Source organism: Rhamphochromis sp. 'chilingali', assembly GCF_963969265.1.
Source record: "Rhamphochromis sp. 'chilingali' genome assembly, chromosome: 17".
Classification (NCBI taxonomy): domain Eukaryota; kingdom Metazoa; phylum Chordata; class Actinopteri; order Cichliformes; family Cichlidae; genus Rhamphochromis; species Rhamphochromis sp. 'chilingali'.
The window spans coordinates 25,708,792-25,724,534 of NC_137944.1; the positions used below are offsets into that span (position 1 = coordinate 25,708,792).

The window sequence follows — 15,743 nt, forward strand, 5'->3', positions numbered from 1 at the left end:
AGATTGACAGCATTATGGTCCAGCGTATATACTGTGTGCAAAGGGTTCTGCTTAGAAGACCCAGCCACAGGGAGGCCAGTGAAATCCTAGTGCCAGAACCAAGCCTGGATAAAGGGGACGGCTTGGGTTGAAAGATTCATGGATGTAGTGAAGGAGGATATGCAGAGGGTTGATGTTCGAGAGGATGCTAGGGATGGAATAAAATACAGGCAGATGAAGAAGAACATGTTCTGCCTAAAAGTTACCTTGTGTGAGAAGTTGAAGAGTCCGGACTTCCTCCCGGACACGAAGCTGCAGGACCTGCTGCAGGATGTGCTGCCTCTGCGCTTCCTGCATGATGCCCATTCTTTCCAGCTTTCTGTCCGTCAATCTCATCAGAGCCCGCCCTGAACAAAACACGCAAAATGAATCTGAAGGTTAAAGGTGAGACGCCTGGGTGAAATTTAACATGCACAGCTGGAGACACTCCAAAAAGGGCTACCGATAACGTATTCGTGCCTGTGGAAGAGCAGAGTGTCAACGGCATTCAAGTGCAAATTCCTAAAGCTGTTCAAGGACGCAATATTTTCTTTTATAAAAGCATAAAGAGAAACTGTTTTACGACTCTTTCTTTTTTATGTGACCGTCACTTAGCCTGAAATTTCCAATTAAGCCCAGTGCAACTCACTGCAAAGCAGTTTCGTCTCTGCATAAATATCAGTACTGTGTATCCCTTGAGCAAGGATCCCTCACAGCTCTTTCCTTAATTGCAAATCCTTGTATAAAAATTCATAATTTAATCATGCAATCAGTTTGTATGAAGGGGATTTAGGCTGCTGATAAAAAGCCATGCAGAATATGGTGTAATTATTAACGCTTCTTATGAGTGCCTTTGTAACATGTGGGATGGTAAGCAGATAGGATAATACTGCAGAGCAATTACTAGGCATTAAAGTTCGTCCCCAGCAGCTCCCTTTCCTCTTTCGCCCTGATGGCTGTCTGGACAAGAAAATCTGATTGGTTTGACTGCCAAGAGAGTAGCTCGGTCCTGAAAGCCTCATGGATGCTGGTTTCTCATATTCGTCCCCATCTTCTTTTTGTTCTAGTTTCCTCTGTTCCACGACTATTTGTGGTTTGATCAACAACAATCAAATGCGAAGGCTCAATAATAAAGATTTAATATAAAAATGTTTCCTTTTGTTCAAATCCAGCCTGCCTGCAAAAAAAAGGCAGACTTTACAATTTCATGTCTCTTGACTTTCTTGGACTATCTGTTGTAGATTGTTTGGGCATGCTGAGCCCCATGCTACCACTTTGCTACCACAGCACAAAAGGGAGTTTGCTTGGAAAGCTAAGTACCCTTAAGTGTTATCGGTAAAATGTTGACTGTGTTTGGCCAATTTTCTTCTTTCTAACAAAAGAAGCTCTTGACTCTGCCCTACGGCCAGATGGGGGTAAAATGCCTAATATAGTTAAGACGCCTCAACTTGAAGTCGCACTGAAAGACTGTAGACATTACAAAAACACTGGGGAACTAAGTAGAGTCATAAAGACTCAGAAGTAAGAGGAGCATATTAAATGGGAAGATGGAAAGACGAAGACTACTGATGTGAAAAAAGAGAGTGGAATCGGAGGCTGAGAGTGGAAAGTCGGGAAAGAAGAGTGAGACGTACAAACTGACAGAATGAAAAAAAAAAAGAAGGATGCACACATAAAGCATGCTGTTATGAGTCTATAAATATTGACCAGCCATCACTTGGCACCTGATCTTGTAACTCAAGATAGATTGGCATGGCAACAGAGGTTTGCTTTTTCTGTGCTTCTGTAAAGTCTACCTTAAACAACAGCAGAAACAACAAAGAAAACACGGCATACTTTACATAATGGATAATAATGCATGCTTAGAATCTTTATATGTTATTATTATCATCTTGATATTATGAATTTGGAAAATTAAAATAAAACTATAGAGCACTTGTGTCAAACTCCAGTCAACTTTTAAATGTGTCCCTGCTGCAACACACACACATGAATAAGATTAGTAGGCCATTAGCAAGACTCTATAGACTGCATGCTGAGGTGGCAACCCCTAAGCCTACTGAAGTAAATGTAAATAAATGGAAGTAAATGCAAGTGTTTGGAAAAATGTACTTTTATTGGACCATCTTCATTCGCTTCGCTTCATTGCAACATGAATCAAATTGTTGAATGCCACCTCAGCTTAAAAGTTTCAGGACACCGGCTCTCGAGGACTGGAGTTTGACACCCCTGCTTTAGAGAAACTCCCCTTAGTATTTATTACTTTACTAAAATTTGTTATCACAACTTGCCTATTGAAGCTTTAATGGGCATCTTTATTGAGACTCAGGATATCTACAAGACTGCTTTAAAAACACTGTGTTACTTACTGTAATACCGACACTAATGTTTCCTAAAGCAATACTGGCAATACTTAAAAAGACTGAAACTAGCAGTGAAACTAATAAAAACTAAACTACAATGAAACATTTTTCAAACAATAAAAACTGGAAACACTCTGGAAATTTTTTTTAATTAAGAACAAAAAGTCAAAACAAACAAACAACAAAAATAAAACTAATAAAGAAAAATAGAAGTATAATAACTACGTTCTCCGCAACTTTAATACCCACCCGTCATTATTTATTTGCCCACACATTGTGTGATCACCACAGACAGAAGATTGGGATACTTAAAAGAATCAAGGTAAGCTAAACCTCATATATCTTATTTCAGGTCAATAAGTTTAAGGAAGAACTTTCATTCAACCATATGTTCTTACTTTGTAACATTCCCTTGCTTTCACCTGTTTGTGTGCCTGCTGAGGCTCTTGGTGTACAATCTGAAGGGCAGGCTTACAGTCTTTTCCTCTGTTGCCATTATTATGTGCTGAAACTGCTCTCATTGGACCCTGACATTACTTTGTTTGTAGATGGCTTGTGACTCATATGGCGTAGTAAGTGGACCTTGGCATGATGTTTTTAAATGTCTTTTTCCTCTTCTTTCTCTACAATGTCACCATCACGGGTGAATGATTCCCCCGCTGAAGCCAGTCCAACATATAAGCTGAACAGTTACGTGATAATTGGTTTTGATCTCTTCCACCCAGACTTTCCCTGTTTGCTTATCCTAAGGACAGCTTCAACCCTTTTTTATCTTTACTCCCAGATTTTTTTTTAATTATTATGTGATTGTAATTTTAACAGATTTTTATCATGAGGCATGACAACAACATGCACTGTATTGTATGCAGATATTTCCCCCATTGTTCTTTGTAGAACTCAGAACTCCTAAATTGATTCTACTTTCAAACTTTTGAATATAGCGATTTGTAGTGTGTCACTTTGAAGCCGATAGCCTGTCACTTGCATATGCCTGTTGCTTCGGTTGCCTAGGTAACTCTCTAATGTACAGGGTGGGCCATTTATATTGATACTAGAGATGGCACGATACCACTTTTTTATGTCCGATACCGATACCGATATCATAAATTTGGATATCTGCCGATACCGATATGAATCCGATATAATGTTTTTTAATCAACAAAACTGTTTTTTTTTTTAAATATCTTGCTGCATTTTGTATAAGTTCATACTCAAGTTTAAAACAACAACTACACTAAAGCTATTCTGTTATACCTATATGCAAAAAAAAAAAAAATTTCATAGTTCAGCAATACTGATCAATCTAATAAACTTAAACCTACACCATCCTCCCTATTCTGGTATTTTAAAGAGTACTTAGCGTAAATATTAAGCAACCTAACTAATAGGGTTCCAACTCCCAGCAACAACAAAAATAAATAAATAAAAAATAGGGAACCACCCCTCACACTCCACCTCATGATGCTTAATCAACGTAATCAACCTTAATTTGATGCAGTGTGAAAAAAAATGCACAGAAATCAATTATTTTTCAAGAAATATTAAATAGATTCAACATCTTTCTTCAACAAAATTGCAGACTGCACAGATGGTACCTTCCCAAAGGAAAAAGTACTATAGCTTACTAGGGTATATATATTAGACTTAATAGTCACTATATACAGTAATGGACTTCTATTCATTTTACATCAAATTAAAACTTTGGGTGTAAGATTCGGATAATTATTTATTAAAAGCTAGACATTTTAAATGAGAATAAGAAAGAAAAGTATGTCTTTGTGCCCCCTTTTCCCTGTTCATGCCCTATCGGCCCCCCTGGCTAAACTTTGCTAGATCCGCCCCTGCACAGTTACCAGCCGTCAGCTACGTAGAAAAAGATCCTCGAGTAGAAAGTAATAATAAATAAATTCTAACAACAGCTTATCAAGCTTAAACGTGCTGCTGTTGTTCAGCCGATGGTTTCCTCTTTCTGGTGCAAAGTGGGCCAAAAACAAACCAGAGAGACGGACTCGCGACAGAAAAGCCGATCAGCTGATCGTTAAGCAGTTTCATGATTGAAGTAGCAGCTGGAGAGCGAGAGGCAGTCGCTCCATATATCGTTTGGTAAGCTTAACGCAGGAATGCTTTACAAACATTCAGAGATGGACTTACACACTTGCTTTACTTCTCTCGGGGATAACTTTGTCGGAGATGAAATGCCGGGTTGCTAGCGAAGCTCCACATGCTATCCAGACCACCGACAGGTCCCGCATGCCACAGCCGCTCTATCACGTGATGCATACTGCTCCGACGTGCTAACGTTCTGAGGTGAGTTACGGCGTGTTGCAAGTTTTGTGAGGTGCTTTCGTGATATTTAATGGATCGGATTACATTTTTTATTTTTCTCCGATATCCGATCCAGTAATTTAGGTCAGTATCGGACCGATACCGATACGTAATATCGGATCGGTCCATCTCTAATTGATACACCGTAATAACGTGGGAATGGTTGGTGATATTAAAGTCCTGTTTGTGGCACATTAGTATATGTGAGGGGGCAAACTCCTCAAGATGGGTGGTGACCATGGCGGCCATTTAGAAGTCGGCCATCTTGGATACAACTTTTGTTTTTTCAATAGGAAGAGGGCCATGTGACACATCAAACTTATTGTTAATGTCACAAGAAAAACAATGGTGTGCTTGGTTTCAACGTAACTTTATTCTTTCATGAGTTATTTACAAGTTTCTCTTTGTTCACAGCCATTGACATGTCGAAGAGGTTAACACGTGAGTGGATCGAAATTGTGTTGATATTTGGTGAACGCAATAACCGGGTCATTGCAGTAGATTTCAATGCAAGACACCCTACGAGACCACCCGTCTCCCATGCTATAGTTAGCAAACTGCTTGCTAAGTTTTGTGAAACTGGTTCAGTGTTGGATTTGCCAAAATGTGGACGCAAGAAAACTGTCACTAATGAAGAAACATCAGTGGCTGTCCTAGCTTCATTCAGCAAGAGCCCACAGCGTAGCACTCGCCGCATGTCACTGGAGAGTGGCATTAGTCGAACATCCCTTCGGCGGATATGAGCTCCCCTCCTTCTAGAAACTTAAAGTTTAAATTCAACCATAAGCTGCACAGTTGCAATTTGAGTAAAAGTCTAGCTTTTTTAATCTCACAAGTCTAGTGGAATATTGTGAATGCCTGCAACATGACAAGCTCTGCAATTATCATGAACAAGCTGCCAGTTCTCAGCGGTGAATGCCAACGCGCCGCTTCTTCCGGTCAGTGAGGCAGCATTAGCGGGGTGGAACAGCTTCTGTAAGGCATCCAGGCTTTCACTCTGCTTTCCCGCAGTTCTGAGCCATTTGCTTTGACAATCCCACCAAGACTCAGCTGGGAGTTTTTCATACCACAATTAATACACTGTGCACTGTAGCGTGGTTGTGAGGAGAGGAAGAGGAGGAGAAGGAGGAGGTGGACAGCAGAGGAAATTGGTCAAGAGGAAATAAATGAGGTAAGGGGAGGAGAAGATTTAAGAAAGGCTGAACGTAAGGAAGCGAAAGAAAAACAGTGAATCAGCAGTAAAAGGCCCCAGAAATGCAGAGGTGAGAAGAAAAATGAGATAGGGCCTGGGCTGTGTGGACAGTGGTGCGAACGAAATATTATGTCGGCCTGGTGTTCTGCTGCTTGGCCAAGACAGTTATAGCACTATGATATAGCATGGCCTTAGTTCATTTAACATGCCAACACATAAAGATCATGGCAAAAAGACAACATGACAGAAAACCATTAAGTTATCATTTACTTAAAACATATAGTTTACACACTCACACTGTGACACTGTCATCCTTTCCCGACCTAAAAGCGTACCGTTTGGTCATGAATCTAGTTCTCAACATGTGCATAATGACTGTCCTGTTACTGTAGGCAAGAAAGAAAAATGCTGGCTATGATCCAGTCACCACAGCTCGTTCTCTTTCAGAATATTGATTAGACAAGAAATTTCATCCATCTCTGAAAACCGAAAGGGTTTACCCTCTTTCTTTTTTTCACTATCATTCTTTTCCATTCATTCCCCTTTCTCGCTCATTCCATTTAAATGCTACTTCAGAATTTTTATTTATGAAATTTAGGCAAAGATGACAACCCTTCGACTTTCCAATTTTGGCCATTGAGGTGTTAAAGCTCTAGTATTTTCCTGTCCTCATTAATCAAGCAGCAAAAACTGATGAATTGTGGCAAGTCATTGTTGCAGACGCGCCGTTGGTGTTTATCCAGTTAATTCATTTGTAGGCTGTGGTGATCTGGACAAAGCTGGGGACATCACACACACCCCTGTTTCAACTATGAGTGTTGGACATTTACCGTATTTTTCGGACCATAAGGCGCACCGTGTTATAAGGCGCATTAAGTGAAACAAATCAAGTCAAACTTTACTCAACTCATTCTTCTTGCTTCCTCCACTTCCGTACCATTGCTTCATTTATGTTGAATTCCATCACAGCTGCTCTATTCCCGTGTTGTTGCAGTATATTAATGACTAACCTCGTATTGTTGATGGATTATCTAAGTTGTTCTCCTGACTGAAATTTGGTCCGTTTACAGCATCCTGCCATGCGATCGCATTTATCCCTAACAGTGTTGCCAACTCCTCAGTAAGGAAAATGCTAAATGACGTCATTGCCTAATTTGCATAATTGGCCATGCTAATGTAATTGTAACCTACGAGAGAGAAATAACATCGGGGAAGAGACATAAAGAAGAGATTTATTTATGACGAAGTCTCCAATAACACCAGAAAAAGTCACCAGATTTGTCGCTAGTCGCTTTTTAGAAAGAAAGTCGCTAAGGGGGTCTGAAAACTTGATAAATATAGTGACAAAGTCGCTAAGTTGGCAACACTGGTCCCTAACCATCGGGAACCCTCACGTTAACTTTTATTGAGTGGAAAAAAGTTAGCATTCATCCTCCAGCTTCACTGTTTGTTATGCTAACATAGCTGTGTCGCTGTAACGTAGCACATCATTATATACCAGCTAGTCCAACTTCAGTAACCCTACAAAAGTCACTGCTGTTTAGTTTTCTGTTGTCATTTATGTTGGAAGTGATAGCAGAGCTGTATGTTTTAATTTTTTCAGAAATCTCTCAGTAAGAACATGCTATATCATGTTTAGGTGGAAACTAGCGAGCTAACGCCTGCTAACTCCATTAAAGTTAATAAATTCTGTTTTCATGGATGCCTGGATGTTAAAATTAATTGTTACACCTGGTAAAGCAGCAACGCTGATCAGTTTATTAAAGATGAAAGAATTTAGACAGTTTTAAAATCTCAGTGATGCTGCAGTGTTTGTTTGACTTTGGGACCTGACTTTGGGTAAGCGAGGCTCCCGACTAATGCTCCGACAATCCATCAAGCAGTGCGGCTTTGTAGCTTACCAAAGTCATACCAAAACATTTTTGACAGATTTTTCAGCACCGTGTACCACATAAAATCAGTTAGAGGTCAATAATCACAACTAGAATTCATACATAAGGTGCACCAGATTATAAGGCACACTGTCCATTTTTGAGAAAATTAAAGGATTTTAATTGCGCCTTATAGTGAGGAAAATATGGTAATCTACTTTAAGTGTCCAATAAGAAAGTCATAGATCTGAAACAGAAATTCAGAAGCTGCTCCACAAATAGCAGTTAAGTCGCAGCAGGAGGGCGATTTAACTGAAAAAGGACAAAGGCCCTTGGCAACTTTGCTTTTATATAGGAATATAACAACAACAACAAAAAAACAACCAATTGATACCGGCAACGATTGCAAACTGTTGGCAATCAGCTGTCTGCAATTAGAAATTTGCCTCATCTGTCTGGGAGTGAATGCAGTGAGTGTGAGACAGACCTCATTTATTCGGAGACAGGCTGTCTCCCATCAGGCAACCTGTGGGCAATGAGCTGGTTGCTGTAAATCACCGGGCAACTGGAGGTTGCCATCTTATTTTTACTTTGGTGTAACTAAGCCATTAAACTAGTTGCCTGAGGCCTATAAGGAGAGACCCAACCCACCACCATCCAAAAAAATAAATACAAATATAAACAACCACCCAACTCATTCAGGTCAACCATGTAGTGAATTGAATGTTGAGAGGATTGAGATGATACCCTTGTCACTGAACTATTTTCCACAGAAACAGAGGCAGAGTTTGTTCTACTCTAGTGTTTTTACACGCGATTTGAAAATGTGTCTATCAGTTGTGTCTGTAGGATGTTAAAAGGAAAGGGTGTATATGTGTTGCTGCACATGTTCTACCTGCAACACAAATGTCTGAATTTCAAGTGTTGAACAGCAGGGAGATGAGGTGCTCTATTTTCATTATACTCTGTGTATTTTAACACACAAACCAAATATGGGTACACATGTTGTGCACACATACTTCCTAAAAACACACCGACGTACACACAAACACATTGTCCCTGGGAATTAGATTAATGAGTGGTGGGTGAGCAGCAGTGTTGGGCTGCAGATTAATCTGCAGCTATAGCGTGACCATAGTCAGTGATGAATGGGAGCTTAAAGTGCATCTGTACACACACACGCACGCAAAAACACAAATACATATACAGACAACGCACTCACACCCAGACACTGATCCTGCAGTAGCCCACTTCATTTTGCAGGTGGAGCTAAAATGGCATACTAATTATGGCTGTGTGTGAGGCAGCCATGTGTAAGGACAGGAGTACAAAGGCAGCAAATTAACAGTCCTCTGCCTCCAATTTCCAAAATGGCACTTTTCAGCCCTGACAATTTTTGGCAGCTGTGCTCAAAGCTTTCGATACGGAGCAGGAATGTATTCTAAGACTTTTCCTCAGGTAAGTCTTCCATACCAGTCACTCATCTCAAATCTCCTTCTCAGCTGTGCTCATATGGGTGTCCTCTGGGGATGAATGTCACCGAGCTGCATCTGGAAAACTGCACTCCAAACCCGCACGACAATCTGTCAAGCGCAGCATAACAAGCCATGCAAGTGTTGAGCGCTGGATATCCAGTACACTTCTTGCTGCCATATGTGATAGGATCCCCCTCAAGAATAAAACCAAGATAACAGAATTGGATTCAACTAGCGTGCAGTGACAAAACTGTGGCAGCACTGGGCATATCCTTCACTAGTATTCACTGTGATGTGGCGCAGCTTGAAGTCCTTAAAGTCAATGGCAACTGATTGTCTCAGTCACGCAGCTGCCTGTAGCCCTGGAGCTAAAAGGCTACTAGAGCTACTGAGCACCTGTGATCCAATGCTAATGCTAATGCAGAGTGTAGGAGAAAAGCCCAGTTATAATCCTAGAGAGAACAAGGTTCAGTCTAAGTAATGAAGACAGTCCCACCAGAGATGGAGAGACACACAATTACATGCACCCAGACAGATAATAAGCCGCCTCAATCCTCCACTTGTCACATCAGTAGTAGCCTCATGCTGATTTCACCATTACTGATGTATTCTAAGTTTGCCGATCATTATACTGCAACTCTGTTGGATAGCCACAGCTAACAACATGCAGACAGCTCACTTGGACTCTAACACTGTGGAATCCATCTAAATTACTGAGATGACTTGAAGTTTGCCGTGGCAATAACTAGCCATCTTTCGATGGTTATTATGGAAGGACAATCGCTTGTCATTTTAGATAACTACCGTTCTGCGAGATGAAGTAGATTGCTGGATACACTTGTGAGCCAGAGAGGTTGTGATGACCCAGGTGAAACCTGCTTTGAATCTGTCATACCAACCTTGAATTCACCTACACTATCAAGTTATCTATTGCTGTAGTAGGAAGAAGAAAGTTATTATTCTAGAATTATATTTGGGTAATATTTACTTTTTTGGTGGAATACTGTAGATTTTCTGGGCCTTTGATGTTTCTATATTGCATTTATTTCTATGTGGCGCATGGGCATGCTGCACTTAAAACGCACTGTGAATTCGTAGTTTCTAAATAGTAGGTATTAAAAATGTGGCAAGCAAAATATGTAAACACATATACAGTCCTATGTGCATGGCGTTAAGGAAACCTTGTGAGACTAGTTTTACTGATGCAGGAAACATTTAGGAGAATCAGATGTCTTACACAAAAATATTTATTGCAGAGAGCTTGGTCCTGCTGAATAGATCACAGCAATTCAGGCTGACACGTAAAAAAGCCACCATCCACTTAAGTGGCCATTATGATAACAGCCCATATTTTACCCTACACAAAAACAAGCCATTCACAAGTATTGCACATTGCTCTCCATACACCACTTTGTGAATGAGATATTATATATGGGGCAGGTGTTACTTGGAAGGGAAAACTTGTAAACTATTCAAGGTTTTTCTAGTGAAGCCATAAAGATGGAGGATGGTAGGAAGATGTGATTGGTTAGTTGGTCTGCTGAACTACCTATGAGAGACCCCATCCTCAGGGTAACCCCTTGAAATCATAGCTAAGCGACAAACATCTTCACATATACACACAGACAATAAGCATGAAATATATATATTGGGGCTGAAATACAGCGCAAATCAAGACAGAACCTAAACAGATAACTGTAAACACTGTTGTACCTTGCTCCTGACCTCTTCTTTACTGATAACAACTTGAACCAGATCTTTGGATTCATCACACCATCAGACACATTGCCACAGATTTTGGGTTCGGTTCTTTTTCTCTGGCATACCTCAGCCTCTTCTTCCTGAATGGCTTCAGATAGCCTGGAGGACTATTTCTTAAGACATTGAGGGTAAGATGGTAAGATGGTTCTCTTAGCAATAAAGTTTAAAGGCACTGAGATCGTCCTTGTAACCATCACCCACCACTGTTGTGTCATCAGCAAACTTCACAATGAAATTGTAGATACTAGTGGCCGTGCAGTTGTAGATGTAGCGTGAGTACATGAGAGTTCAGTATACACCCCTGACGTAACACCACGCTGCCGTCTATGAAGGCTGCATGACGTCACACCGCGCGACACCGGTGATAAGACCCACCACTGTTGAATTGTTGGCAAACTTCACAATGAAATTGGAGATGCTAGTGGCTGTGCAGTCGTAGGTGTAGAGTGAGGACAGGAGAGAGCTCAGTGTTGGGTCTGTGCTTCCACAGGGCCCGCTGGTTTAGAGACTTATTCCCATTAACGAAGCAAGACGAACAGCTCAACCGGGTTTTCACATGCTAGCAAGGGAAGGATCTCAGAGCAGCCCTTCTGCCCTCGGTGTCAGACCACTTTGAAGAACCATCTCCCCCTGCAGCCTTTTATTTCTGTGACACACAGTTTACACAAACACCCACTGTAAAAAACCCCATGGCTATAAAAGGTTAAAACACTGTGTCTTTGTGTGTGTGTGTGTGTGTGTGTGTGTGTGTGTGTGTGTGTGTGTGTGTGTGTGTGTGTGTGTGTGTGTGCGTGCGCGTGTGTGCATGTGCGTGCATGTATGTGCGAGCATGTGCGTGTATGTGTATGCATGTGAGTGTGTGTGTGTTTGGGGGTGCGTTTGTCTGACCTCCTGCTCACCAAAGGGTCATAAAGGCAGGAAGTTTAAAACAGAACCTTCACATAGGATGTGTCCCTATAATAAAACACTATAGCCTCCTCCACCATTCAACAGCCTGGGGAGGGCAATAGAAACAGGAGAATGTCTTTGACCATATAGTTTGAACCAAGACTTGCAAATTTAAGTAACACAATGACAACATTTAACAATTTGACTCTAACACTCAGTATACACCCCTGACGTAACACCGAGCTGCTGTCCGCGATGGCTGTATGACGTAACAACGCGCTGACCTCTGCGAAAGCTGCGTGACGTCACACAGGTCACACCGCGCTGCTGTCACACCGGTGTCACCGCAGCCACCATGCTGCGCTGCGTGATGTAACACTGTGCTGACTATGAAGGTGTATGCTGTTTGTATGAACTGACCAGATGGTCTGCCAGATGTACAGCTAGGAAACGGAAGCTGTTCACTCTTTCCACTGTTCACTCTTGATGGTGATGGTGATGTGCTCTTCTACACCTCCAGAGGTCCACTATCATCTCTTCTGGTTTTGTAACATTTAGGGTGAGATGGTAGTCTTAGCACTGGAGTTTAAAGGCACTGACATCCTCCTTGTAAACTGTCACCCACCATTGTTGTGTCATCCGCAAACTTCACAATGAAATTGTAGATGCTAGTGGCCGTGCAGGCGTAGGTGTAGAGTGAGGACAGGAGTGAGCTCAGTATACACCCCTATAAACCCAAGTTAACATTATTCAAGAGAAGTAAATTGATATGAATTCCAATCACGTTGCCTACTCCTCATCATAACTCACAGGGAGGCTAAAGCAGTGGAAGCAATTTGGAACCAGGGTTCCTAATTCGTGTATATAATTAATGCATGTCCTTTAAAAAAAGACAAAAATTAAAGAAAAAATAAAAATAAAATAAGAACATTTAAAAAAAATGAAAAAAAGCCATGCACATGCCTTCAGGCTTCTCTAAGGCACTGCCTGCTTTCAGGCTTTGCTTCCATTGCTGAATCACACTAGTAAAATACTTGGGAGACATAAGCAGAACAGTGTGACACGATTACTGTGCTTGAGACTGTAATCATATGAACACATAGTGGCAATGAGATAAGTTGCCTTTGAATAAATGTCCTATTTTCTCAAAATCGTTACAAAAGCCTCACTGGTACACGAGCTGCAATCACTTGGATATCTGCGCTTCTCTTTTGGGCCGAGACATTATTTTTTTCCCTCTTTTCATCAATAAACGGATATCTCTTTTCAGTTTATTATTATATCACTATTTAACGACAAGTCATTCACGGTCTCTACAGATTAATTTTTAATTCTCTATATGAAGAAAATTAAGAACGCCATTTTCTAAACATGCAATTGGCAGGACAGTAATTAATAACATGTAACACACTGACATGTAATCGCCTTGCTAATGGTTTCATTAACCATGATTCCTTCTGCCTGTGGATCAGATTGTCCCCCTAAGAGCTTATCAGCTCACTGCACAACTCCATCACTCAAACAACAACCACCGATGGATCTTTTATGTGGCTCGCCACTTGATTTGGAGCCACGTTAGTCCCTTTGACTCATTTGCTGTTTGCATTCTCATCTATTACCTGGAAGCAGTCTGTAGAAATCACTGCATTCATGAAACAAAAGCTCTTTAGGTTATGAGTTACATTTATACAGTTTTTTTTTGTCCTGATGACGATTCAAAGTGCTTTTCACTGCAAGACACATTCACATTTTTTTAAAACTATGAAACTATAAATATAAACAGATGGTAACTTTAAAAAAAAAAAAAGCACCCTGCGAGTAACCCTGAGGCACACAAACACCACCACAAATACCCTGGCATATGCTAGTGTGACAGCAACCGGTTGGAAGTTTTTACCATCTCATCCAATCCCAACTTGAAAACTGTTGTATAAATGTGGTTCGTCCTAAAAACAAAACAAAACACTGCACTCAAATCTGGACCCCCATCTTCGACAGTTTTCTAAAACCAGCCCCTGCAGCCAGCCTCCACAGCTGCTTCTAATTCAGTCACTGTACGCCCTTAGAGACACTCTGAATTTCCACACTGTGATGTAATGGTCTCCTCTGACAGAAAATATAAGTTAATAGCGACTCGCCCATTTTTCCTCCTTCATCCTCTTTGCTTCTGATTACCTATGTCATCGCACCTTTTATGCTGATTACATCTAAAGTATCGGAAACGGTGTGTTTAACTAATTTACCATGCCAAGCTATTCTCTCAACCAAAAGAGCTTTGTCTTTGTAATTACAACGGATTAGGGACTAATATCTAATTATGCCTTAATATGCTTTAATGCATTTTTAATGGCAGCTGAGTGTTAAAGTCAAATTCGCTGCCGTCTCTGTTGGGGGTGGGAGGTGAAGATTGAGGAAGGGAAAGGGTTTCTTGGCAGCAGAGGCTGGAGGGAGGATAGGAAACATTGATTTCTTTGGCAGAGGTTAGAGGAGCCTAGAAGGAAGCCAGCTGCTGCATACTGAAGTCGCTCAACGTTAAAATGTTGCACCAGTCCTGATCCGCAGTAAAATGCATTTCCCTCGCCGCTGTTTTATGTCAGGAGCGGGAGGACACAAATGCCTGTTTGAATTATGATCTGAAATAGAGACCGTTTATTGATTTGCTACTTTATGAAGGGACGACTACGTTGCCAAGACAAGTGAGATTGAGTACCGCTGGCAGCCAAAAAGAGGGCTGACTTTTCTGTCAGAAAATACAGTCAAGAATTGCTACGGTCTGGAGACTCCGATGCTAAAAAGCCAAAAATCTATTCATGCATACACATGTGCACGCACACGCACACACACATGCACGCATGGTTCTGATTTTCAAGGGTCACAGCTCATGGCTGACAAGCACACTGAACAAATAGATATTCTCAGACGCACGCCTGCATGCTCTTATAAATGTATTCATACTCACTGTTTGTTTGTCTACGCATGATTGTTTTCCACAACAATATTCCATCATTTGTTTCCCCCTTGTTTATTCTAATAGAGTGTAGGAACAGAAAAATATCTGCATAATATTTCAAAGATTGATTGGGATGCAAATTGCCTCGTGAGCCCAATTGGTGTGGCTTGGCCTGTTTTAATTGGGCTCTGTTAATTAATGCTCAATGTGAAGACAAACTGAATTACTTGCAGGTTTTGTGCATGTCATTATCTCCTAATTGTGCCAGCGTGAATGTATATGTGTGTGCGTGTGTGTGTGTACAATATGAGCATGAGTTTTCATTTGGTTAACCCTTTCCACACCTGTTAGAGCCCGCAAACATTATTACACCTTAATAACAATCACAGGTCATTAAGTTAATACACTATTAGGAAGCTAGGTTCCAGGGTTTTATTAACTGGGAGACTAAAAGTGTAATTAATTTACAGACTAACTGGATGCACTAGAATTGTTAGGCACACAGAGGTGTTTAATCTTAAAGTTAGATTAATTTTTCCGTATTCAGATATGGACCTCATGAGAAATTTCAAATGAGTGGATGGATAAGCGCTCTAACTGCGTGATTAAGAGTGTTTTCAGAGGCAGGCCCTTTAAATCATCCTTTTATATTTGCCTTGTAAGTCATCTGAATCGGCAAATATTTTATTTAGCACACGAGCTCCGAATCAGTCCACAGAAACCAGAAGCTAATGTTTCACAAGTGACTCGTCAATACATCACTTTTAGCTTTTACCTTGAGTGAAAAGAAAACAAAATAAAATCTGCTGAAATGCCTTCGCTTGAAAACGGATTTAAAAACAAAAAACAAAAACGCAGCAGTGGTTCAGCAAGCGTGCAATGAACTGTGGATCTCTCAGA

The 15,743-nt window shown here is 40.9% G+C and overlaps 1 protein-coding gene across 2 annotated transcripts in view; it reads right to left on the minus strand.

The window, feature by feature from the left end:
• The window catches only part of samd12 (sterile alpha motif domain containing 12), a 127,868-nt gene that overhangs the window by 73,181 nt on the left and 38,944 nt on the right, over positions 1-15,743 (minus strand). For both annotated transcript variants that reach the window (XM_080862252.1, XM_080862253.1), the window contains exon 4: positions 246-386. In XM_080862252.1, the coding sequence (XP_080718378.1) occupies positions 246-386 (141 nt within the window). The remainder of the gene's footprint in view (positions 1-245; positions 387-15,743) is intronic.